We start from the raw sequence: 25,000 nt of genomic DNA on the forward strand, positions 1-25,000 counted from the left end.
CACTCACCCACTCACCCCCTCAATCACTTACCCACCCACCCACTCACTCACCCACTCACCCACTCACCCCCTCAATCACTTACCCACTCACCCACCCACCTACTCACCCACTCACTCACCCACTCACTCACCCACTCACTCACCCACTCACCCCCCTCAATCACTCACCCACCCACCCACTCGCTCGCTCACTCACTCACTCACTCGCTCACCCACTCACTCACTCGCTCGCTCACCCACTCACTCACTCACTCGCTCACTCACCCTGAAGAAGTGGCCAACACCATCCCGGACAAGAAGGTGGCGCTCGCTCGCTCGCTCGCTCACTTCGCTCACTCGCTCACTCACTCGCTCACTCACTCGCTCACTCACCCACTCACCCCCTCAATCACTTACCCACCCACCCACTCACCCACTCGCTCACTCACTCGCTCGCTCACTCACCCACTCACTCGCTCACTCACTCAATCACTTACCCACCCACTCACCCACTCACTCACCCACTCGCTCGCTCACTTCGCTCACTCACCCACTCACTCACTTACCCACCCGCCCACTCGCTCGCTCGCTCACTCGCTCACTCGCTCACTCGCTCACTCGCTCACTCGCTCACTCGCTCACTCACTCACTCACTCACTCACTCACCCACTCACCCCCTCAATCACTTACCCACCCACCCACTCACTCACTCACTCACCCACTCACCCGCTCACCCGCTCACCCTGAAGAAGTGGCCAACACCATCCCGGATAAGAAGGTGGCGCTCACTCGCTCGCTCGCTCGCTCACTCACTCGCTCACTCACCCACTCACCCCCTCAATCACTTACCCACCCACCCACTCACTCACTCACTCGCTCACTCACCCACTCACCCCCTCAATCACTTACCCACCCACCCACTCACCCACCCACCCACTCACTCACCCACTCACTCGCTCACTCGCTCACCCACTCACTCACCCACTCACCCCCTCAATCACTTACCCACCCACCCACCCACTCACTCACTCGCTCACTCACTCGCTCACTCACTCACTCACCCACTCACCCACTCACCCCCTCAATCACTTACCCACCCACCCACTCACTCACCCACTCACCCACTCACCCCCTCAATCACTTACCCACTCACCCACCCACCTACTCACCCACTCACTCACCCACTCACTCACCCACTCACTCACCCACTCACCCCCCTCAATCACTCACCCACCCACCCACCCACTCGCTCGCTCACTCACTCACTCACTCACTCACTCACCCACTCACTCACCCACTCACCCCCTCAATCACTTACTCACCCACCCACCCACCCACCCGCTCACTCACTCACTCACTCACCCACTCACTCACCCACTCACCCCCTCAATCACTTACCCACCCACTCACCCACCCACCCACTCGCTCGCTCGCTCACTCACTCACTCGCTCACTCACCCACTCACCCCCTCAATCACTTACCCACCCACCCACCCACTCACTCACTCGCTCACTCACTCGCTCACTCACTCACTCACCCACTCACCCACTCACCCCCTCAATCACTTACCCACCCACCCACTCACTCACCCACTCACCCACTCACCCCCTCAATCACTTACCCACTCACCCACCCACCTACTCACCCACTCACTCACCCACTCACTCACCCACTCACTCACCCACTCACCCCCTCAATCACTCACCCACCCACTCGCTCACTCACTCACTCACTCACCCACTCACTCACCCCCTCAATCACTTACTCACCCACCCACCCACCCACTCACCCACTCGCTCGCTCACTCACTCACTCACTCACCCCCTCAATCACTTACCCACCCACTCACCCACCCACCCGCTCGCTCGCTCGCTCGCTCGCTCGCTCGCTCACTCGCTCACTCACCCACTCACCCCCTCAATCACTTACCCACCCACCCACTCGCTCACTCACTCGCTCACTCGCTCACTCACCCCCTCAATCACTTACCCACCCACCCACTCACCCACCCACCCACTCACCCACCCACCCACTCACTCACCCACTCACTCGCTCACTCGCTCACCCACTCACTCACCCACTCACCCCCTCAATCACTTACCCACCCACTCACCCACCCGCTCGCTCGCTCGCTCGCTCACTCACTCACTCGCTCGCTCACTCACTCACCCACTCACCCCCTCAATCACTTACCCACCCACTCACCCACCCGCTCGCTCGCTCGCTCGCTCACTCTCACTCACTCACCCACTCACCCCCTCAATCACTTACCCACCCACTCACCCACCCACCCACTCGCTCGCTCGCTCACTCACTCACTCACTCACCCCCTCAATCACTTACCCACCCACTCACCCACCCACCCACTCGCTCGCTCGCTCGCTCACTCACTCACTCGCTCACTCACCCACTCACCCCCTCAATCACTTACCCACCCACCCACTCGCTCACTCACTCGCTCACTCGCTCACTCACCCCCTCAATCACTTACCCACCCACCCACTCGCTCACTCACTCGCTCACTTCGCTCACTCACCCCCTCAATCACTCACCCACCCACCCACTCACCCACCCACCCACTCACTCACCCACTCACTCGCTCACTCGCCCACCCACCCACTCACCCACCCACCCACTCACCCACCCACCCACTCACTCACCCACCCACCCGCTCGCTCGCTCACTCACTCACTCACTCGCTCGCTCACTCACTCACCCACTCACCCCCTCAATCACTTACCCACCCACTCACCCACCCACCCACTCGCTCGCTCGCTCACTCACTCACTCACTCACTCACTCACTCACCCCCCCTCAATCACTTACCCACCCACTCACCCACCCACCCACTCGCTCGCTCGCTCGCTCACTCACTCACTCGCTCACTCACCCACTCACCCCCTCAATCACTTACCCACCCACCCACTCGCTCACTCACTCGCTCACTCGCTCACTCACCCCCTCAATCACTTACCCACCCACCCACTCGCTCACTCACTCGCTCACTCGCTCACTCACCCCCTCAATCACTCACCCACCCACCCACTCACCCACCCACCCACTCACTCACCCACTCACTCGCTCACTCGCTCACCCACTCACTCACCCACTCACCCCCTCAATCACTCACCCACCCACCCGCTCGCTCGCTCACTCACTCACTCACTCGCTCGCTCACTCACTCACCCACTCACCCCCTCAATCACTTACCCACCCACTCACCCACCCACCCACTCGCTCGCTCGCTCACTCACTCACTCACTCGCTCGCTCGCTCACTCACTCACCCACTCACCCCCTCAATCACTTACCCACCCACTCACCCACCCGCTCGCTCGCTCGCTCGCTCGCTCACTCACTCACTCACCCACTCACCCGCTCACCCTGAAGAAGTGGCCAACACTATCCCAGACAAGAAGGTGGCGCTCGCTCGCACCGCTCGCTCGCTCGCTCGCTCACCCACCCACCCACTCACTCACTCACCCACCCACCCACTCACTCACTCACCCACCCCATCACCTACCCACCCACTCACCCACCCACTCACCCACCCACCCACTCACTCACCCACCCCCTCACTCACCCCCTCACCCACTCACTCACCCACTCACTCACCCCACTCACCCCCCTCAATCACTCGCTCGCTTCGCTCACTCACCCACTCACTCACTCACTCACCCACTCAATCACTTACCCACCCACTCACTCACTCACTCACTCGCTCACCCACTCACTCACCCACTCACTCACTCACTCACTCACCCACTCACCCACTCACCCGCTCACCCTGAAGAAGTGGCCAACACCATCCCAGACAAGAAGGTGGCGCCCGCTCGCTCACTCGCCCGCTCACTCGCTCACTCGCCCGCTCGCTCACTCGCCCGCTCGCCCGCTCACCCACCCACCCACTCACTCACCCACCACCCCCTCAATCACTTACCCACCCACTCACTCACTCACCCCCTCACTCACCCACCCCCTCACTCACCCCCTCACCCCCCCACTCACCCTCTCACCCACCCTCTCACCCTCTCGCTCACCCACCCTCTCACTCACCCTCTCCCTCACCCACCCACCCACTCACCCTCTCACCCTCTCACTCACCCACCCTCTCACCCTCTCACTCACCCACCCTCTCACTCACCCTCTCCCTCACCCACCCACCCACTCACCCTCTCACCCTCTCACTCACCCACCCTCTCACCCTCTCGCTCACCCACCCTCTCACTCACCCTCACCCACCCACCCACCCACCCCTCACCCTCTCACCTACCCACCCTCTCACTCACCCACCCTCTCACTCACCCTCTCCTTCACCCACCCACCCACTCACCCTTTCACCCTCTCACTCACCCACCCTCTCTCCCTCTCACTCACCCACCCTCTCACCCTCTCACTCACCCACCCTCTCACTCACCCTCTCCCTCACCCACCCACCCACTCACCCTCTCACCCTCTCACTCACCCACCCTCTCACCCTCTCGCTCACCCACCCTCTCACTCACCCTCTCCCTCACCCACCCACCCACTCACCCCTCACCCTCTCACCTACCCACCCTCTCACTCACCCACGCACCCACTCACCCTCTCACCCTCTCACTCACCCACCCTCTCACCCTCTCACTCACCCACCCTCTCACTCACCCTCTCCCTCACCCACCCACCCACTCACCCCTCACCCTCTCACCCACCCACCCTCTCAATCACCCACCCTCTCACTCACCCTCTCCCTCACCCACCCACCCACTCACCCTCTCACTCACCCACCCTGTCACTCACCCCCTCACTCACCCCCTCACCCCCCCCACTCACCAGGTGTTGATGCTGTTTGTGAGCTACCTGTGCGCCCGACTGCTGGAGGAGTCTGTGGAGTGCCGTGCAGCGCGGCTCCTACAGGCTGCGTGGAGGAGACGCCAACTCCAGGTACACACACACACACACACCTACACACATACACGTGTGTGTGTGTGCGTGTGTACGTGTGTGTGTGTGTGTGTACGTGTGTGTGTGCGTGCGTGTGTGTGTGCGTGCGTGCCTGTGTGTGTGTGTGTGTGCGTGCGTGCCTGTGTGTGTGTGTGTGTGCGTGCGTGTCTGTGTGCGTGTGTGTGTGCGTGTGTGTGTGTGCGTGCGTGTGTCTGTGTGTGTGTGAGTGCGTGCGTGTGTGTGTGCGCGCGTGTGCGTGCGTGTGTGCGTGTGTGTGCGTGTGTCCCTCCCTTCCCTCCCCCCCCCCTCACCCACTCACCCACCCACTCACCCACCCACCCACCCACCCACCCACTCACCCACCCACCCACCCCCCCCTCTCCCCCCCCACCCACTCACCCACCCACCCACTCACTCACTCACCCACCCACCCACCCACTCACCCACCCACCCACCCACCCACCCACTCACTCACCCACCCACTCACCCACCCACTCACCCACTCACTCACCCACTCACTCACCCACCCACCCACTCACCCACCCACCCACCCACCCACTCACTCACTCACCCACTCACCCACCCACCCACCCACCCACCCACCCCCCCCTCTCCCCCCCACCCACCCACCCACCCACCCCCCCCTCTCCCCCCCACCCACCCACCCACCCACCCCCCCCTCTCCCCCCCACCCACCCACCCCCCCCCTCTCCCCCCACCCACCCACCCACCCACCCCCCCCTCTCCCCCCCACCCACCCACCCACTCACCCACCCACCCACTCACCCACCCACTCACCCACCCACTCACCCACCCACCCACTCACCCACCCACTCACTCACCCACTCACCCACCCACTCACCCACCCACCCACTCACCCACCCACCCACTCACCCACCCACTCACCCACCCACCCACTCACTCACCCACCCACCCACTCACCTACCCACTCACCCACCCACTCACCCACCCACCCACTCACCCACCCACTCACCCACTTACTCACCCACCCACTCACTCACTCACTCACCCACCCACCCACTCACCCACCCACCCACCCACCCACTCACCCATCCACCCACCCACTCACTCACTCACTCACCCACTTACTCACCCACGCACCCACCCACTCACTCACCCACTCACCCACTCACCCACCCACTCACCCACCCACTCACCCACCCACTCACCCACCCACCCACTCACCCACCCACTCACGCACCCACTCACCCACCCACTCACCCACCCACTTACTCACCCACCCACCCACCCACTCACCCACCCACTCACCCACCCACTCACTCACCCACCCACCCACTCACCCACCCACTCACCCACCCACCCACTTACTCACCCACCCACCCACCCACTCACCCACCCACCCACTCACTCACCCACCCACCCACCCACCCACTCACCCACCCACTCACTCACCCACCCACCCACTCACTCACCCACTCACCCACCCACTCACCCACTCACCCACCCACCCACCCACTCACCCCACCCACCCACCCACTCACCCACTCACCCACTCACCCACCCACTCACCCACCCACCCACCCACTTACTCACCCACCCACTCACCCACCCACTCACTCACCCACCCACCCACTCACCCACCCACTCACTCACCCACCCACCCACTCACCCACCTACTCACTCACCCACCCACTCACCCACCCACTCACCCACCCCACCCACTCACTCACCCACCCACCCACCCACTCACCCACCCACTCACCCACCCACCCACCCACTCACCCACCCACTCACCCACTCACCCACCCACCCACTCACTCACTCACTCACCACCCACTCACCCACCCACTCACTCACCCACCCACCCACTCACCCATTCACCCCACCCACTCACCCACTCACCCACCCACTCACCCACCCACCCACTTACTCACCCACCCACTCACCCACTCACTCACCCACCCACTCACCCACCCACTCACTCACCCACCCACCTACCCACCTACCCACCCACCCACTCACTCACCCACCCACTCACCCACCCACCCACCCACTCACCCACCCACCCACTCACTCACTCACTCACCCACCCCACTCACCCACCCACCCACTCACCCACCTACTCACCCACCCACCCACCCACTCACCCACCCACCCACTCACTCACTCACTCACTCACCCACCCACTCACCCACCCACCCACTCACCCACCCACTCACCCACCCACCCACCCCCCCCTCTCCCCCCCACCCACCCACCCACTCACCCACCCACTCACCCACCCACCCACTCACCCACCCACTCACCCACTCACCCACTCACCCACCCACCCACCCACTCACTCACTCACCCACCCACTCACCCACCCACTCACCCACCCACCCACTTACTCACCCACCCACTTACTCACCCACCCACCCACTCACCCACCCACTCACTCACTCACTCACTCACCCACCCACCCACCCACTCACTCACTCACCCACTCACCCACCCACCCACTCACCCACCCACCCACTCACCCACCCACCCACTCACCCACCCACCCACCCACTCACCCACCCACTCACCCACCCACTTACTCACCCACCCACCCACCCACTTACCCACCCACCCCCCCACCCACTCACTCACCCACCCACCCACTCACCCACCCACTCACCCACCCACCCACCCACTTACTCACCCACCCACCCACCCACTCACTCACCCACCCACTCACTCACCCACCCACTCACTCACCCACCCACTCACTCACTCACTCACCCACCCACCCACCTACTCACTCACCCACCCACCCACCCACTCACCCACCCACTCACCCACTCACCCACTCACCCACTCACCTACCCACTCACCCACTCACCCACCCACTCACCCACCCACTCACCCACTTACTCACCCACCCACCCACTCACCCACCCACTCACTCACCCACCCACCCACTCACCCACCCACTCACCCACCCACTCACCCACTCACCCACTCACTCACTCACCCACTCACCCACTCACTCACTCACCCACTCACCCACCCACTCATTCACCCACCCACTCACCCACCCACCCACTCACTCACCCACCCACCCCCCCCTCTCCCCCCCACCCACCCACCCACCCCCCCCTCTCCCCCCCACCCACCCACCCACCCACTCACCCACCCACCCACTCACCCACCCCACTCACCCACCCACCCACTCACCCACCCACCCACTCACTCACTCACCCACTTACTCACCCACCCACCCACCCACTCACTCACCCACCCACCCACTCACCCACCCACTCACCCACCCACTCATTCACCCACCCCACCCACTCACCCACCCACCCACTCACCCACCCACTCACCCACCCACTCACCCACCCACCCACCCACTTACCCACCCACCCACCCACCCACTCACCCACTCACTCACTCACCCACCCACTCACTCACCCACCCACTCACCCACCCACTCACCCACCCACCCACTCACCCACTCACTCACCCACCCACCCACCCACTCACTCACCCACTCACCCACCTACTCACCCACCCACCCACTCACCCACCCACTCACCCACCCACCCACCTACTCACTCACCCACCCACCCACTCACTCACCCACCCACCCACCCACTCACCCACCCACTCACCCACCCACTCACCCACCCACCCACTCACCCACCCACTCACCCACTCACCCACCCACCCACTCACCCACCCACCCACTTACTCACCCACCCACCCACCCACTCACTCACCCACCCACTCACCCACCCACTCACCCACCCACTCACTCACCCACTCACCCACCCACCCACCCACTCACCCACCCCCACCCACTCACCCACTCACTCACCCACCCACTCACTCACCCACTCACCCACCCACCCACTCACCCACTCACTCACCCACCCACCCACCCACGCACCCACCCACTCACCCACTCACCCACCCACTCACCCACTCACCCACCCACTCACCCACCCACTCACCCACCCACCCACTCACCCACCCACCCACTTACTCACCCACCCACCCACTTACTCACCCACCCACCCACTTACCCACCCACCCACTTACTCACCCACCCACCCACCCACTCACTCACCCACCCACCCACCCACCCACCCACTCACCCACCCACTCACCCACTCACCCACCCACCCACCCACCCCCCCCTCTCCCCCCCACCCACCCACTCACCCACCCACCCACTCACCCACCCACCCACTCACCCACCCACCCCCCCCTCTCCCCCCCACTCACCCACCCACTCACCCACCCACCCACCCACCCACTCACCCACCCACTCACCCACTCACTCACCCACCCACCCACCCACTCACTCACCCACCCACCCACTCACCCACCCACCCACTCACCCACTCACCCACCCACCCACCCACTTACTCACCCACCCACCCACCCACTCACTCACCCACCCACCCACTCACCCACCCACTCACTCACTCACTCACCCACCCACCCACTCACCCACCCACCCACCCACTCACCCATCCACCCACCCACTCACTCACTCACCCACTTACTCACCCACCCACTCACTCACCCACTCACCCACCCACTCACCCACCCACTCACCCACCCACTCACCCACCCACCCACCCACTCACCCACCCACTCACGCACCCACTCACCCACCCACTCACCCACCCACTTACTCACCCACCCACCCACCCACTCACCCACCCACTCACCCACCCACCCACTCACTCACCCACCCACCCACCCACTCACCCACCCACTCACCCACCCACCCACCCACTTACTCACCCACCCACCCACCCACCCACCCACTCACCCACCCACACACTCACTCACCCACCCACCCACTCACCCACTCACCCACCCACTCACCCACTCACCCACCCACTCACCCACTCACCCACCCACTCACCCACCCACTTACTCACCCACCCACTCACCCACCCACTCACTCACCCACCCACCCACTCACCCACCCACCCACCCACCCACCCACTCACTCACCCACCTACTCACTCACTCACCCACTCACCCACTCACCCACCCACTCACCCACCCACTCACCCACTCACCCACCCACTCACCCACTCACCCACCCACCCACTCACTCACCCACCCACTCACCCACCCACTCACTCACCCACCCACCCACTCACCCACTCACCCACCCACTCACCCACTCACCCACCCACTCACCCACTCACCCACCCACTCACCCACCCACCCACCCACTTACTCACCCACCCACTCACCCACTCACTCACCCACCCACTCACCCACCCACTCACTCACCCACCCACCTACCCACCCACCCACTCACTCACCCACCCACTCACCCACCTACTCACCCACCCACCCACCCACTCACTCACTCACCCACCCACCCACTCACCCACCCACTCACCCACCCACTCACCCACCCACCCACCCCCCCCTCTCCCCCCCACCCACCCACCCACTCACCCACCCACTCACCCACCCACCCACTCACCCACCCACTCACCCACTCACCCACTCACCCACCCACCCCACCCACCCACTCACTCACTCACCCACCCACTCACCCACCCACTCACCCACCCACTCACCCACCCACCCACTTACTCACCCACCCACCCACTCACCCACCCACTCACTCACTCACCCACCCACCCACCCACCCACCCACCCACTCACTCACTCACCCACTCACCCACCCACTCACCACCCACCCACCCACTCACCCACCCACCCACCCACTCACCCACCCACTCACCCACCCACTTACTCACCCACCCACCCACTTACCCACCCACCCCCCCACCCACTCACTCACCCACCCACCCACTCACCCACCCACTCACCCACCCACTCACCCACTCACCCACCCACCCACCCACTTACTCACCCACCCACCCACCCACTCACTCACCCACCCACTCACTCACCCACCCACCCACCCACCCACCCACCCACCCACCCACCCACTCACCCACCCACCCACTCACCCACTCACCCACCCACTCACCCACCCACCCACCCCCCCCTCTCCCACCCACTCACCCACCCACTCACCCACCCACCCACTCACCCACTCACTCACCCACCCACTCACTCACCCACCCACTCACTCACTCACCCACCCACCCACCCACCCACCTACTCACTCACCCACCCACCCACCCACTCACCCACTCACCCACTCACCTACTCACCCACCCACTCACCCACCCACCCACCCACTCACCCACCCACTCACCCACCCACCCACTTACTCACCCACTCACCCACCCACTCACCCACCCACTCACCCACTCACTCACTCACTCACCCACCCACCCACTCACTCACTCACCCACCCACTCACCCACCCACCCACTCACCCACCCACCCACTCACCCACCCACCCACTTACTCACCCACCCACCCACTTACTCACCCACCCACCCACCCACTTACTCACCCACCCACCCACTCACTCACCCACTCACCCACCCACTCACTCACTCACTCACTCACCCACCCACCCACTCACTCACTCACCCACCCACCCACCCACCCACCCACTCACTCACTCACTCACCCACCCACCCACCCACTCACTCACTCACCCACCCACTTACTCACCCACCCACGCACCCACCCACTCACTCACCCACCCACTCACCCACCCACTCACCCACCCACCCACTCACCCACTCACCCACCCACCCACTCACCCACCCACTCACCCACCCACCCACCCACTCACTCACTCACTCACCCACCCACTCACCCACCCACCCACTCACTCACCCACCCACCCACTCACTCACTCACTCACCCACTCACCCACCCACTCACTCACCCACCCACCCACTCACCCACCCACCCACTCACCCACCCACCCACTCACTCACCCACCCACTCACTCACTCACCCACTCACCCACTCACCCACCCACCCACCCACTCACCCACCCACCCACTTACTCACCCACCCACTCACCCACCCACCCACTCACTCACCCACCCACCCACCCACCCACTCACTCACTCACTCACCCACTCACCCACCCACTCACCCACTCACCCACCCACTCACCCACCCACTCACCCACCCACTCACCCACCCACCCACTCACCCACCCACCCACTCACCCACCCACCCACTTACTCACCCACCCACTCACTCACCCACTCACCCACTCACCCACCCACCCACTCACCCACCCACCCACTCACTCACCCACCCACTCACTCACCCACCCACTCACTCACCCACCCACTCACCCACCCACTCACCCACTCACCCACCCACTCACCCACTCACCCACCCACCCACTCACCCACCCACCCACTCACTCACCAACCCACCCACCCACCCACTCACTCACCCACCCACCCACTCACTCACTCACCCACTCACCCACTCACCCACTCACCCACTCACCCACCCACCCACTTACTCACCCACCCACCCACTTACTCACCCACCCACTTACTCACCCACCCACCCACTTACTCACCCACCCACTCACTCACCCACCCACCCACTCACCCACCCACCCACTCACTCACTCACCCACCCACCCACCCACTCACTCACCCACTCACCCACCCACTCACCCACCCACCCACTCACCCACCCACTCACCCACTCACCCACCCACTCACCCACCCACTCACCCACCCACTCACCCACCCACTCACCCACCCACTCACTCACCCACTCACCCACCCACTCACCCACCCACCCACCCACCCCCCCCTCTCCCCCCCACCCACCCACCCACCCACTCACCCACCCACTCACCCACTCACCCACCCACCCACCCACTCACTCACCCACTCACTCACCCACCCACTCACCCACCCACTCACTCACCCACTCACCCACCCACTCACTCACCCACTCACCCACTCACCCACCCACTCACCCACCCACTCACCCACCCACTCACCCACTCACCCACCCACCCACTCACCCACCCACTCACCCACCCACCCACTCACCCACCCACCCACTCACCCACTCACTCACTCACTCACTCACCCACTCACCCACTCACTCACCCACCCACCCACTCACCCACCCACCCACTCACCCACTCACCCACCCACTCACTCACTCACCCACCCACCCACCCACCCACTCACCCACCCACTCACTCACCCACCCACCCACTTACTCACCCACCCACGCACCCACCCACTCACCCACCCACCCACTCACCCACCCACCCACTCACTCACCCACCCACACACTCACCTACCCACCCACTCACTCACCCACCCACTCACCCACCCACCCACTCACCCACTCACTCACCCACCCACCCACCCACCCACTCACTCACCCACCCACCCACTCACCCACCCACCCACTCACCCACTCACCCACCTACTCACTCACCCACCCACCCACCCACTCACCCACTCACCCACCCACTCACCCACCCACCCACTCACCCACCCACCCACTCACCCACCCACCCACCCCCCCCTCTCCCCCCCACCCACTCACCCACCCACTCACCCACTCACCCACCCACCCACCCACTCACCCACCCACCCACCCACTCACCCACTCACCCACCCACTCACCCACTCACCCACCCACTCACCCACTCACCCACCCACCCACCCACTTACTCACCCACCCACCCACCCACTTACTCACCCACCCACTCACCCACCCACTCACTCACCCACCCACCTACCCACCCACTCACTCACCCACCCACTCACCCACCTACTCACTCACCCACTCACCCACCCACCCACTCACCCACCCACCCACTCACCCACCCACCCCCCCCTCACCCACCCACCCACTCACCCACCCACCCACCCACTCACCCACCCACCCACTCACCCACCCACTCACCCACCCACTCACTCACTCACTCACTCACCCACCCACTCACCCACCCACCCACTCACCCACCCACTCACCCACCCACTCACCCACCCACTTTCTCACCCACCCACCCACTCACCCACCCACTCACCCACTCACTCACTCACCCACTCACCCACCCACTCACCCACCCACTCACCCACCCACTCACCCACCCACTCACCCACTCACCCACCCACCCACTCACCCACTCACCCACCCACCCACTTACTCACCCACTTACCCACCCACCCACTCACTCACCCACCCACTCACCCACCCACCCACTCACCCACCCACTCACCCACCCACTCACCCACTCACCCACTCACCCACCCACCCACTCACCCACCCACCCACTTACTCACCCACCCACCCACTCACTCACCCACCCACCCACCCACCCACCCACTCACCCACCCACTCACCCACTCACCCACCCACCCACTCACCCACCCACTCACCCACCCACTCACCCACCCACCCACTCACCCACCCACCCACCCCCCCCTCTCCCACTCACCCACCCACTCACCCACCCACTCACCCACTCACCCACCCACTCACCCACCCACCCACTCACCCACCCACTCACCCACCCACCCACTCACTTACTCACCCACCCACCCACTCACCCACCCACCCACCCACTCACTCACTCACCCACTCACCCACCCACTCACCCACCCACCCACTCACCCACTCACCCACCCACCCACTCACCCACCCACTCACCCACCCACCCACTCACCCACCCACCCACTCACCCACCCACTCACCCACCCACTCACCCACCCACTTACTCACCCACCCACCCACCCACCCACTCACTCACCCACTCACCCACTCACCCACTCACCCACTCACTCACCCACCCACCCACCCACTCACCCACCCACTCACTCACTCACCCACCCACCCACTCACTCACCCACCCACTCACTCACTCACTCACCCACCCACCCACTCACTCACCCACCCACTCACTCACTCACTCACTCACTCACCCACCCACTCACCCACTCACCCACTCACCCACCCACCCACTCACTCACTCACCCACCCACCCACCCACCCACCCACTCACCCACCCACTCACCCACCCACCCACTTACTCACTCACCCACCCACTCACTCACCCACCCACTCACTCACTCACCCACCCACTCACTCACTCACTCACCCACCCACTCACCCACCCACCCACCCACTCACCCACCCACTCACCCACCCACCCACTCACCCACCCACTCACTCACCCACCCACTCACCCCACCCACCCACCCCCCCTTCTCCCCCCCACCCACCCACCCACCCACTCACCCACCCACTCACCCACCCACCCCCCCTTCTCCCACCCACCCACCCACCCACTCACCCACCCACTCACCCACCCACCCACTCACCCACCCACTCACCCACCCACTCACCCACCCACTCACTCACCCACTCACCCACCCACCCACTCACCCACTCACCCACCCACCCACTCACCCACCCACTCACTCACCCCACCCACCCACCCACTCACTCACCCACTCACCCACCCACCCACTCACCCACCCACTCACCCACCCACCCACCCACTCACCCACCCACTCACTCACCCACCCACCCACTCACCCACCCACTCACCCACTCACCCACCCACTCACCCACCCACTCACCCACCCACCCACTCACCCACCCACTCACTCACCCACCCACCACCCACTCACTCACCCACCCACTCACCCACCCACTCACCCACCCACTCACTCACCCACCCACCCACTTACTCACCCACCCACGCACCCACCCACTCACCCACCCACTCACCCACCCACCCACTCACCCACCCACCCACTCACTCACCCACCCACACACTCACCTACCCACCCACTCACCCACTCACCCACCCACTCACTCACCCACTCACCCACCCACCCACCCACTTACTCACCCACCCACCCACCCACTCACCCACCCACCCACTCACCCACCCACTCACCCACCCACCCACTGACCCACCCACTCACCCACCCACCCACCCACTCACCCACCCACTCACCCACCCACCCACCCACCCACTCACTCACCCATCCACCCACTCACCCACCCACCCACCCACCCACTCACCCACCCACTCACCCACCCACTCACCCACCCACTCACCCACTCACCCACCCACCCACTTACTCACCCACCCACCCACTCACTCACCCACTCACCCACCCACCCACTCACTCACCCACCCACCCACCCACTCACCCACCCACTCACTCACCCACCCACCCACCCACCCACCCACTCACTCACCCACCCACCCACTCACCCACCCACTCACCCACCCACTCACCCACCCACCCACTTACTCACCCACCCACGCACCCACCCACTCACCCACCCACTCACTCACCCACCCACCCACTCACTCACCCACTCACTCACCCACCCACACACTCACCTACCCACCCACTCACCCACCCACTCACCCACCCACTCACCCACTCACCCACCCACTTACTCACCCACCCACCCACCCACCCACTCACTCACTCACCCACCCACCCACCACACCCACCCACTCACTCACCCACCCACCCACTCACCCACCCACTCACCCACTCACCCACCCACTCACCCACCCACTCACCCACCCACTCACTCACCCACCCACCCACTTACTCACCCACCCACGCACCCACCCACTCACCCACCCACTCACCCACCCACCCACTCACCCACCCACCCACTCACTCACCCACCCACACACTCACCTACCCACCCACTCACCCACTCACCCACCCACTCACTCACCCACTCACCCACCCACCCACCCACTTACTCACCCACCCACCCACCCACTCACCCACCCACCCACTCACCCACCCACTCACCCACCCCACCCACTGACCCACCCACTCACCCACCCACCCACCCACTCACCCACCCACTCACCCACCCACCCACCCACCCACTCACTCACCCATCCACCCACTCACCCACCCACCCACCCACCCACTCACCCACCCACTCACCCACCCACTCACCCACCCACTCACCCACTCACCCACCCACCCACTTACTCACCCACCCACCCACTCACTCACCCACTCACCCACCCACTCACCCACCCATTCACCCACCCACTCACCCACTCACCCACCCACCCACTCACCCACCCACCCACTCACCCACCCACTCACCCACTCACCCACCCACTCACCCACTCACCCACCCACCCACCCCACTTACTCACCCACCCACCCACCCACTTACTCACCCACCCACCCACCCACTCACTCACCCACCCACTCACCCACTCACCCACCCACTCACCCACCCACTCACCCACCCACTCACCCACTCACCCACCCACCCCCCCACCCACCCCCCACTCCCACCCACCCACTCACCCACCCACTCACCCACCCACCCCCCCCTCTCCCCCCCCACCCACCCACCCACCCACTCACCCACCCACCCACTCACCCACTCACTCACCCACCCCCCCCTCTCCCCCCCACCCACCCACCCACTCACCCACCCACTCACCCACCCACCCACTCACCCACTCACCCACCCACTCACCCACCCACTCACCCACCCACTCACCCACCCACCCACCCACTCACCCACCCACTCACCCACTCACCCACCCACCCACCCACCCACTCACCCACCCACTCACCCACCCACCCACTCACTCACCCACCCACTCACCCACTCACCCACCCACTCACCCACCCACTCACCCACCCACTCACCCACTCACCCACTCACCCACCCACCCCCCCCTCTCCCACCCACCCACTCACCCACCCACTCACCCACCCACCCCCCCCTCTCCCCCCCCACCCACCCACCCACTCACCCCACCCACTCACCCACCCACTCACTCACCCACTCACCCACTCACCCACTCACCCCCCCCTCTCCCACCCACCCACTCACCCACCCACTCACCCACCCACCCCCCCCTCTCCCCCCCCACCCACCCACCCACTCACCCACCCACTCACCCACTCACTCACCCACCCCCCCCTCTCCCACCCACTCACCCACCCACTCACCCACCCACCCACTCACCCACTCACTCACCCACCCCCCCCTCTCCCCCCCACCCAGAGGGCGGAGAGACTCAGCCCGTCGCTGGTCAGAGGCTCACAGAACCTGGCAGAGGTCCTCACCATACAGGTGGGTGGGGGAGGTGGTGGTGGGTGAGGGAGTGGGTGGGGGTGGTGAGAGTGGGTGGGGGTGGTGAGAGTGGGTGGGGGTGGTGGGAGTGGGTGGGGGTGGTGGGAGTGGGTGGGGGTGGTGGGAGTGGGTGGGGGTGGTGGGAGTGGGTGGGGGTGGTGGGAGTGGGTGGGGGTGGTGGGAGTGGGTGGGGGTGGTGGGAGTGGGTGGGGGTGGTGGGAGTGGGTGGGGGTGGTGGGAGTGGGTGGGGGTGGTGGGAGTGGGTGGGGGTGGTGGGAGTGGGTGGGGGTGGTGAGAGTGGGTGGGGGTGGTGGGAGTGGGTGGGGGTGGTGGGAGTGGGTGGTGGGGGTGAGTGGGTGGGGGTGGTGGGTGAGGGAGTGGGTGGTGGGGGTGGTGAGAGTGGGTGGGGGTGGTGGGAGTGGGTGGGGGTGGTGAGAGTGGGTGGGGGTGGTGGGAGTGGGTGGGGGTGGTGGGAGTGGGTGGGGGTGGTGGGAGTGGGTGGGGGTGGTGGGAGTGGGTGGGGGTGGTGGGAGTGGGTGGGGGTGGTGGGAGTGGGTGGGGGTGGTGGGAGTGGGTGGGGGTGGTGGGAGTGGGTGGGGGTGGTGGGAGTGGGTGGGGGTGGTGGGAGTGGGTGGGGGTGGTGGGAGTGGGTGGGGGTGGTGGGAGTGGGTGGGGGTGGTGAGAGTGGGTGGGGGTGGTGGGAGTGGGTGGGGGTGGTGGGAGTGGGTGGTGGGGGTGAGTGGGTGGGGGTGGTGGGTGAGGGAGTGGGTGGTGGGGGTGGTGAGAGTGGGTGGGGGTGGTGGGAGTGGGTGGGGGTGGTGGGAGTGGGTGGGGGTGGTGGGAGTGGGTGGGGGTGGTGGGAGTGGGTGGGGGTGGTGGGAGTGGGTGGTGGTGGTGGGTGGGGGGTGAGGGAGTGGGTGGTGGGAGTGGGTGGGGGTGGTGGGAGTGGGTGGGGGTGGTGGGAGTGGGTGGGGGTGGTGGGAGTGGGAGTGGGTGGTGGGAGTGGGTGGGGGTGGTGGGAGTGGGTGGGGGTGGTGGGAGTGGGTGGGGGTGGTGGGAGTGGGTGGGGGTGGTGGGAGTGGGTGGTGGTGGTGGGTGGGGGGTGAGGGAGTGGGTGGTGGGAGTGGGTGGGGGTGGTGGGAGTGGGTGGGGGTGGTGGGAGTGGGTGGGGGTGGTGGGGGTGGGTGGGGGTGGTGGGAGTGGGTGGGGGTGGTGGTGGGTGAGGGAGTGGGTGGTGAGGGAGTGGGTGGGGGTGGTGGGGGTGGGTGGGGGTGGTGGGGGTGGGTGGGGGTGGTGGGAGTGGGTGGTGGGAGTGGGTGGTGGGGGTGGGTGAGTGGGGGTGGTGGTGGTGGTGGGTGGGGGTGGTGGGGGTGGTGGGAGTGGGTGGGGGTGGTGGGAGTGGGTGGGGGTGGTGGGAGTGGGTGGGGGTGGTGGGAGTGGGTGGGGGTGGTGGTGGGTGAGGGAGTGGGTGGTGAGGGAGTGGGTGGGGGTGGTGGGGGTGGGTGGGGGTGGTGGGGGTGGTGGGTGGGGGTGGTGGGGGTGGTGGGAGTGGGTGGGGGTGGGTGAGTGGGGGTGGTGGTGGTGGTGGGTGGGGGTGGTGGGGGTGGTGGGAGTGGGTGGTGGGGGTGGTGGGAGTGGGTGGTGGTGGTGGGTGGGGGTGGTGGGGGTGGTGGGTGGGGGTGGTGGGGGTGGTGGGAGTGGGTGGGGGTGGTGGGTGGTGGGAGTGGGTGGTGAGGGAGTGGGTGGGGGTGGTGGGAGTGGGTGGTGGTGGTGGGTGAGTGGGGGTGGTGGTGGTGGTGGTGGGGGTGGGTGGGGGTGGTAGTGGTGGTGGGTGAGGGAGTGGGTGGGGGTGGTGGTGGTGGGTGGGTGGGTGGGTGGTGGTGGGGGTGGTGGGGGGGGTGGTGGTGGGTGAGGGAGTGGGTGGTGGGTGAGGGAGTGGGTGGGGGTGGTGGTGGTGGTGGTGAGTGGGGTGGGTGAGTGTGTGGGTGGTGTGGGTGGGTGGGTGGTGGTGGGGGTGGGTGGGTGTCTATCTCTGTGCGTCTTTGTGTCTCTACATAGACACACACACAGACCCATGTCTATGCAGACACACACACACAGACACACACACACACACAGACACACACACATAGACACATGTCTGTGTAGCGACACACACAGATAGACACATGTCTACGTAGAGACACACACGGACACAGACACACAGAGACACACACATAGACACACAGACACACACAGACACACGCACATAGACACACAGACACACACACATAGAAACACAGACACGCACATAGACAGACACGCACACATAGACACACACGGACACTTAGACACACAGACACACACACACAGATAGATACATGTCTATGTAGACACACAGATAGACACATGTCTACGTAGAGACGCACACGGACACACATAAAGACAGACACATAAAGACACACACAGACACGCACACACGCACACACGGACACATAGACACACACGGACACATAGACACACACGGACACACGTAAAGACCCCCGCGTCTCTCTCCCGCAGCGCTGGTGGCGACGCTGCTCGTCCGTCGTGCGGCACCAGCGCCAGACGCAGGCAGCCACCCTCATCCAGGCGGCGGTGCGGGGACTGGCGGCACGGCGACGTTGGGTGACGCTCAAGAGAGCTACTGTGTGTATACAGGTGGGTGGGTGGGTGGGGGTGGTGGTGGTGGTGGGGTGGGTGGGTGGGTGGGTGAGTGGGTGAGTGGGTGAGTGGGTGAGTGGGTGGGTGGGTGGGTGGGTGGGTGGGTGGGTGGGGGTGGTGGTGGGTGGTGGTGGGTGGGTGGGTGGGTGGGTGGCTGAGTGACTGACTGAGTGACTGAGTGACTGGGTGACTGGGTGGCTGAGTGAGTTAGTGACTGACTGAGTGACTGACTGCCTGAGTGACTGACTGAGTGACTGACTGACTGACTGAGTGATCACCGTCATCCCACCACTCCCTCTCTCCGCAGGCGGTGTGGAGAGGCCGCTGTGTCCGTCGCCTGTTGGCAGCCCGTCCTGGTCGTCACAGCGCCGCACCACCACCAGCTGGACGTGTGGGTGGAGTGGTGGGTGGAGTGGTGGGTGGAGTGGTGGGTGGAGTGGTGGGTGGACGTGTGGGTGGACGTGTGGGTGGACGTGTGGGTGGACGTGTGGGTGGAGTGGTGGGTAGAGTGGTGAGTGGGACGGTCACGCTGGGTCAACGTGCCCACTCAGCGCTGGCTCAGCTGAGGCAGCGCTACATGTCCGGCGTGCTGGTGGAACTGCACCACCTGGGTGAGTTGTACACACACACAGACACACACAGACACACACAGACACACACAGACACACAGACACACACACACACACACACAGACACACACAGACACACACACACAGACACACAGACACACACACACAGACACACACACAGACACAGACACACACACACACACAGACACACACACAGACACAGACACACACACACACACAGACACACACACAGACACACACACACACACAGACACACACACACAGACACACACACACACACACACAGACACACACACACAGACACACACACACAGACACACACACACAGACACACACACACAGACACACACACACAGACACACACACACAGACACAGACACAGACACACAGACACAGAGACACAGAGACACAGAGACACAGACACACACACAGACACAGACCCACACAGACACACACAGAGATACACACACAGAGAGACACACACAGACACACACACACACACATAGAGGCGCACACACACAGAGACGCACACACACACAGAGACACAGACGCACACACACACAGAGACACACACACACATAGACGCACACACACACATAGACGCACACACACACAGAGACGCACACACACACAGAGACACACACACACATAGTGACACACACACACACAGAGACGCACACACACATAGTGACACACACACACACATAGTGACACACACACATAGTGACACACACACACAGAGACGCACACACACACAGAGACACACACAGAGACACACACAGAGACACACACAGAGACACACACAGAGACACACACAGAGACACACACAGAGACACAGAGACACACACACACATAGAGGCACACACACACAGAGACGCACACACACACAGAGACGCACACACACACAGAGACGCACACACACACAGAGACGCACACACACACAGAGACGCACACACACACAGAGACGCACACACACACAGAGACGCACACACACACAGAGACGCACACACATAGTGACGCACACACACAGAGACGCACACACACACAGAGACGCACACACACACAGAGACAGAGACACACACACAGAGAGACACACAGAGACACACACACAGAGACAGAGACACACACAGAGACACACACAGAGACACACACACACAGACACACACACACACAGAGACACACATAGAGGCACACACACACAGAGACGCACACACACACAGAGACGCACACACACACAGAGACGCACACACACACAGAGACGCACACACACACAGAGACGCACACACACACAGAGACGCACACACACACAGAGACGCACACACACACAGAGACGCACACACACACAGAGACAGAGACACACACAGAGACACACACAGACACACACACACACAGAGACACACAGAGACGCACACACACACAGAGACGCACACACACACAGAGACGCACACACACACAGAGACGCACACACACACAGAGACGCACACACACACAGAGACGCACACACACACAGAGACGCACACACACACAGAGACGCACACACACACACAGAGACGCACACACACACACAGAGACACACACACACACACAGAGACACACATACCACCACCACCCTCACCACCACCACCCCCCTCACCCCCCTCACCCCCCCCCTCACCCTCACCACCCCCTCCCCCCTCACCCCCCTCACCGCCCTCACCCCCCCCTCACCCTCACCACCCCCCCTCACCCCCTCCCCTAGAGGTGTGCACGCGCCTGTCACGTGAGTGCTGTGAGTCGCTGGTGTCTCTGGGGGCGGTGACGGAGCTGCTCACGCTGCTGGGATCCTGTAACCGCAGCCTGCCCAGCCTGGAGGCCTCGCTACTGGGGGTCACAGTGCTGCTCAACCTGGCCAAGGTGGGTGGGTGGGTGAGTGGGTGAGTGGGTGAGTGGGTGGGTGGGTGGGTGAGTGGGTGGGTGGGTGGGTGGGTGAGTGGGTGGGTGGGTGGGTATGTGAGTGGGTGGGTGGGTGAGTGGGTGGGTGGGTGGGTGAGTGGGTGGGTGGGTGGGTGGGTGGGTGAGTGCGTGGGTGGGTGGGTGGGTGAGTGCGTGGGTGGGTGGGTGGGTGAGTGGGTGGGTGGGTGGGTGAGTGGGTGGGTGGGTGGGTGGGTGAGTGGGTGGGTGAGTGGGTGGGTGGGTGGGTGGGTGGGTGGGTGGGTGGGTGAGTGGGTGGGTGTGTGTATACGTGTGTGTGTGTGTGTGTGTGATCTCTCTGTGTGTGTGTATACGTGTGTGTGTGTGTGTGCGTGTGTCTGTGTGATCTCTGTGTGTGTGTGTGTACGTGTGTCTGTGTGATCTCTGTGTGTGTGTGTGTGTACGTGTGTGTGTGTACACGTGTATACGTGTGTGTGTGTGTGTACGTGTGTGTGTGTACACGTGTATACGTGTGTGTGTGTGTGTGTCTGTGTGTGTGTGTGTCTCTGTGTGTGTGTGTGTCTCTGTGTGTGTGTGTGTCTCTGTGTGTGTGTGTGTCTCTGTGTGTGTGTGTGTCTCTGTGTGTGTGTGTGTGTGTCTCTGTGTGTGTGTGTGTCTGTGTGTGTGTGTGTGTCTCTGTGTGTGTGTGTCTCTGTGTGTGTGTGTCTCTGTGTGTGTGTGTGTCTGTCTCTGTGTGTGTGTGTCTGTCTCTGTGTGTGTGTGTCTGTCTCTGTGTGTGTGTGTCTGTCTCTGTGTGTGTGTGTCTGTCTCTGTGTGTGTGTGTCTGTCTCTGTGTGTGTGTGTGTCTGTCTCTGTGTGTGTGTGTGTCTGTCTCTGTGTGTGTGTGTGTGTCTGTGTGTGTGTGTCTGTGTGTGTGTGTGTCTGTGTGTGTGTGTCTGTCTCTGTGTGTGTGTGTGTGTGATCTCTGTGTGTGTGTGTGTGTGTACGTGTGTCTGTGTGATCTCTGTGTGTGTGTGTGTCTCTGTGTGTGTCTCTGTGTGTGTGTGTGTGTCTCTGTGTGTGTCTCTGTGTGTCAGTACGAGGTGACGGCACCTGCGGTGCGTGCCGATCGCCGTTGGCCGGTGCTGCTGCTGCGCACGTTGGTGCTGGCCAGGGGCTCGGACGCCACCGGAGCCTTGTTCAGTCGCTGCTGCTGCCTGCTGGCAGCGCTGTGCAGGGACTGTGACAGCGCCAAACAGGTGGGTAGAGAGACAGAGAGAGACACAGAGACACGGAGAGAGAGAGAGAGACACAGAGAGACACACAGAGACACACAGAGAGACACGGGGGCCTTGTTCAGTCGCTGCTGCTGCCTGCTGGCAGCGCTGTGCAGGGACTGTGACAGCGCCAAACAGGTGGGTAGAGAGACAGAGAGAGACACAGAGACACGGAGAGAGAGAGAGAGACACAGAGAGACACACAGAGACACACAGAGAGACACGGGGGCCTTGTTCAGTCGCTGCTGCTGCCTGCTGGCAGCGCTGTGCAGAGACTGTGGCAGCGCCAAACAGGTGGGTAGAGAGACAGAGAGAGACACAGAGAGAGACACGGGGACACACAGACACACACACAGAGACACAGACACACGGAGACTCACGGAGACACACACAGAGACACACACAGAGACACACACAGAGACACACACAGAGACACACACAGAGACACACACAGAGACACACACAGAGACACACACAGAGACACACACAGAGACACCCACAGAAACTCACAGACACACAGACACACACAGACACACACACAGAGACACACACAGAGACACACACAGAGACACACACAGAGACACACACAGAGACACACACAGAGACACACACAGAGACACACACAGAGACACACACAGAGACACA

At 63.7% G+C, this 25,000-nt stretch overlaps 1 protein-coding gene and 1 long non-coding RNA gene across 10 annotated transcripts in view; both read left to right on the forward strand.

Annotated features, from left to right (window-relative positions):
• The first annotated feature begins 261 nt into the window (after positions 1–261).
• On the forward strand, positions 262–20,986 carry LOC144954088 (uncharacterized). Its single transcript, XR_013641038.1, has 5 exons — positions 262–300; positions 4,795–4,902; positions 17,848–17,916; positions 20,458–20,595; positions 20,906–20,986. It is a non-coding gene; the product is annotated as an uncharacterized LOC144954088 (long non-coding RNA).
• A 138-nt stretch (positions 20,987–21,124) lies between these two features.
• The window catches only part of LOC144954090 (abnormal spindle-like microcephaly-associated protein homolog), a 31,591-nt gene continuing 27,715 nt past the window's right edge, over positions 21,125–25,000 (forward strand). For 8 of the 9 annotated variants that reach the window (XM_078884662.1, XM_078884664.1, XM_078884663.1 and 5 more), the window contains exons 1-3: positions 21,125–21,209; positions 22,927–23,081; positions 24,176–24,337. In XM_078884662.1, coding sequence (XP_078740788.1) covers positions 21,176–21,209; positions 22,927–23,081; positions 24,176–24,337 — 351 coding nt within the window. In that variant the 5' untranslated portion in view covers positions 21,125–21,175. Of the gene's footprint in view, positions 21,210–22,926; positions 23,082–24,175; positions 24,338–24,441; positions 24,494–25,000 lie in introns of those variants that run through there. The other variant, XR_013641039.1, reaches the window with a different exon arrangement.

This window comes from Lampetra fluviatilis, unplaced genomic scaffold (assembly GCF_964198595.1).
Source record: "Lampetra fluviatilis unplaced genomic scaffold, kcLamFluv1.1 SCAFFOLD_302, whole genome shotgun sequence".
Lineage (NCBI taxonomy): Eukaryota > Metazoa > Chordata > Hyperoartia > Petromyzontiformes > Petromyzontidae > Lampetra > Lampetra fluviatilis.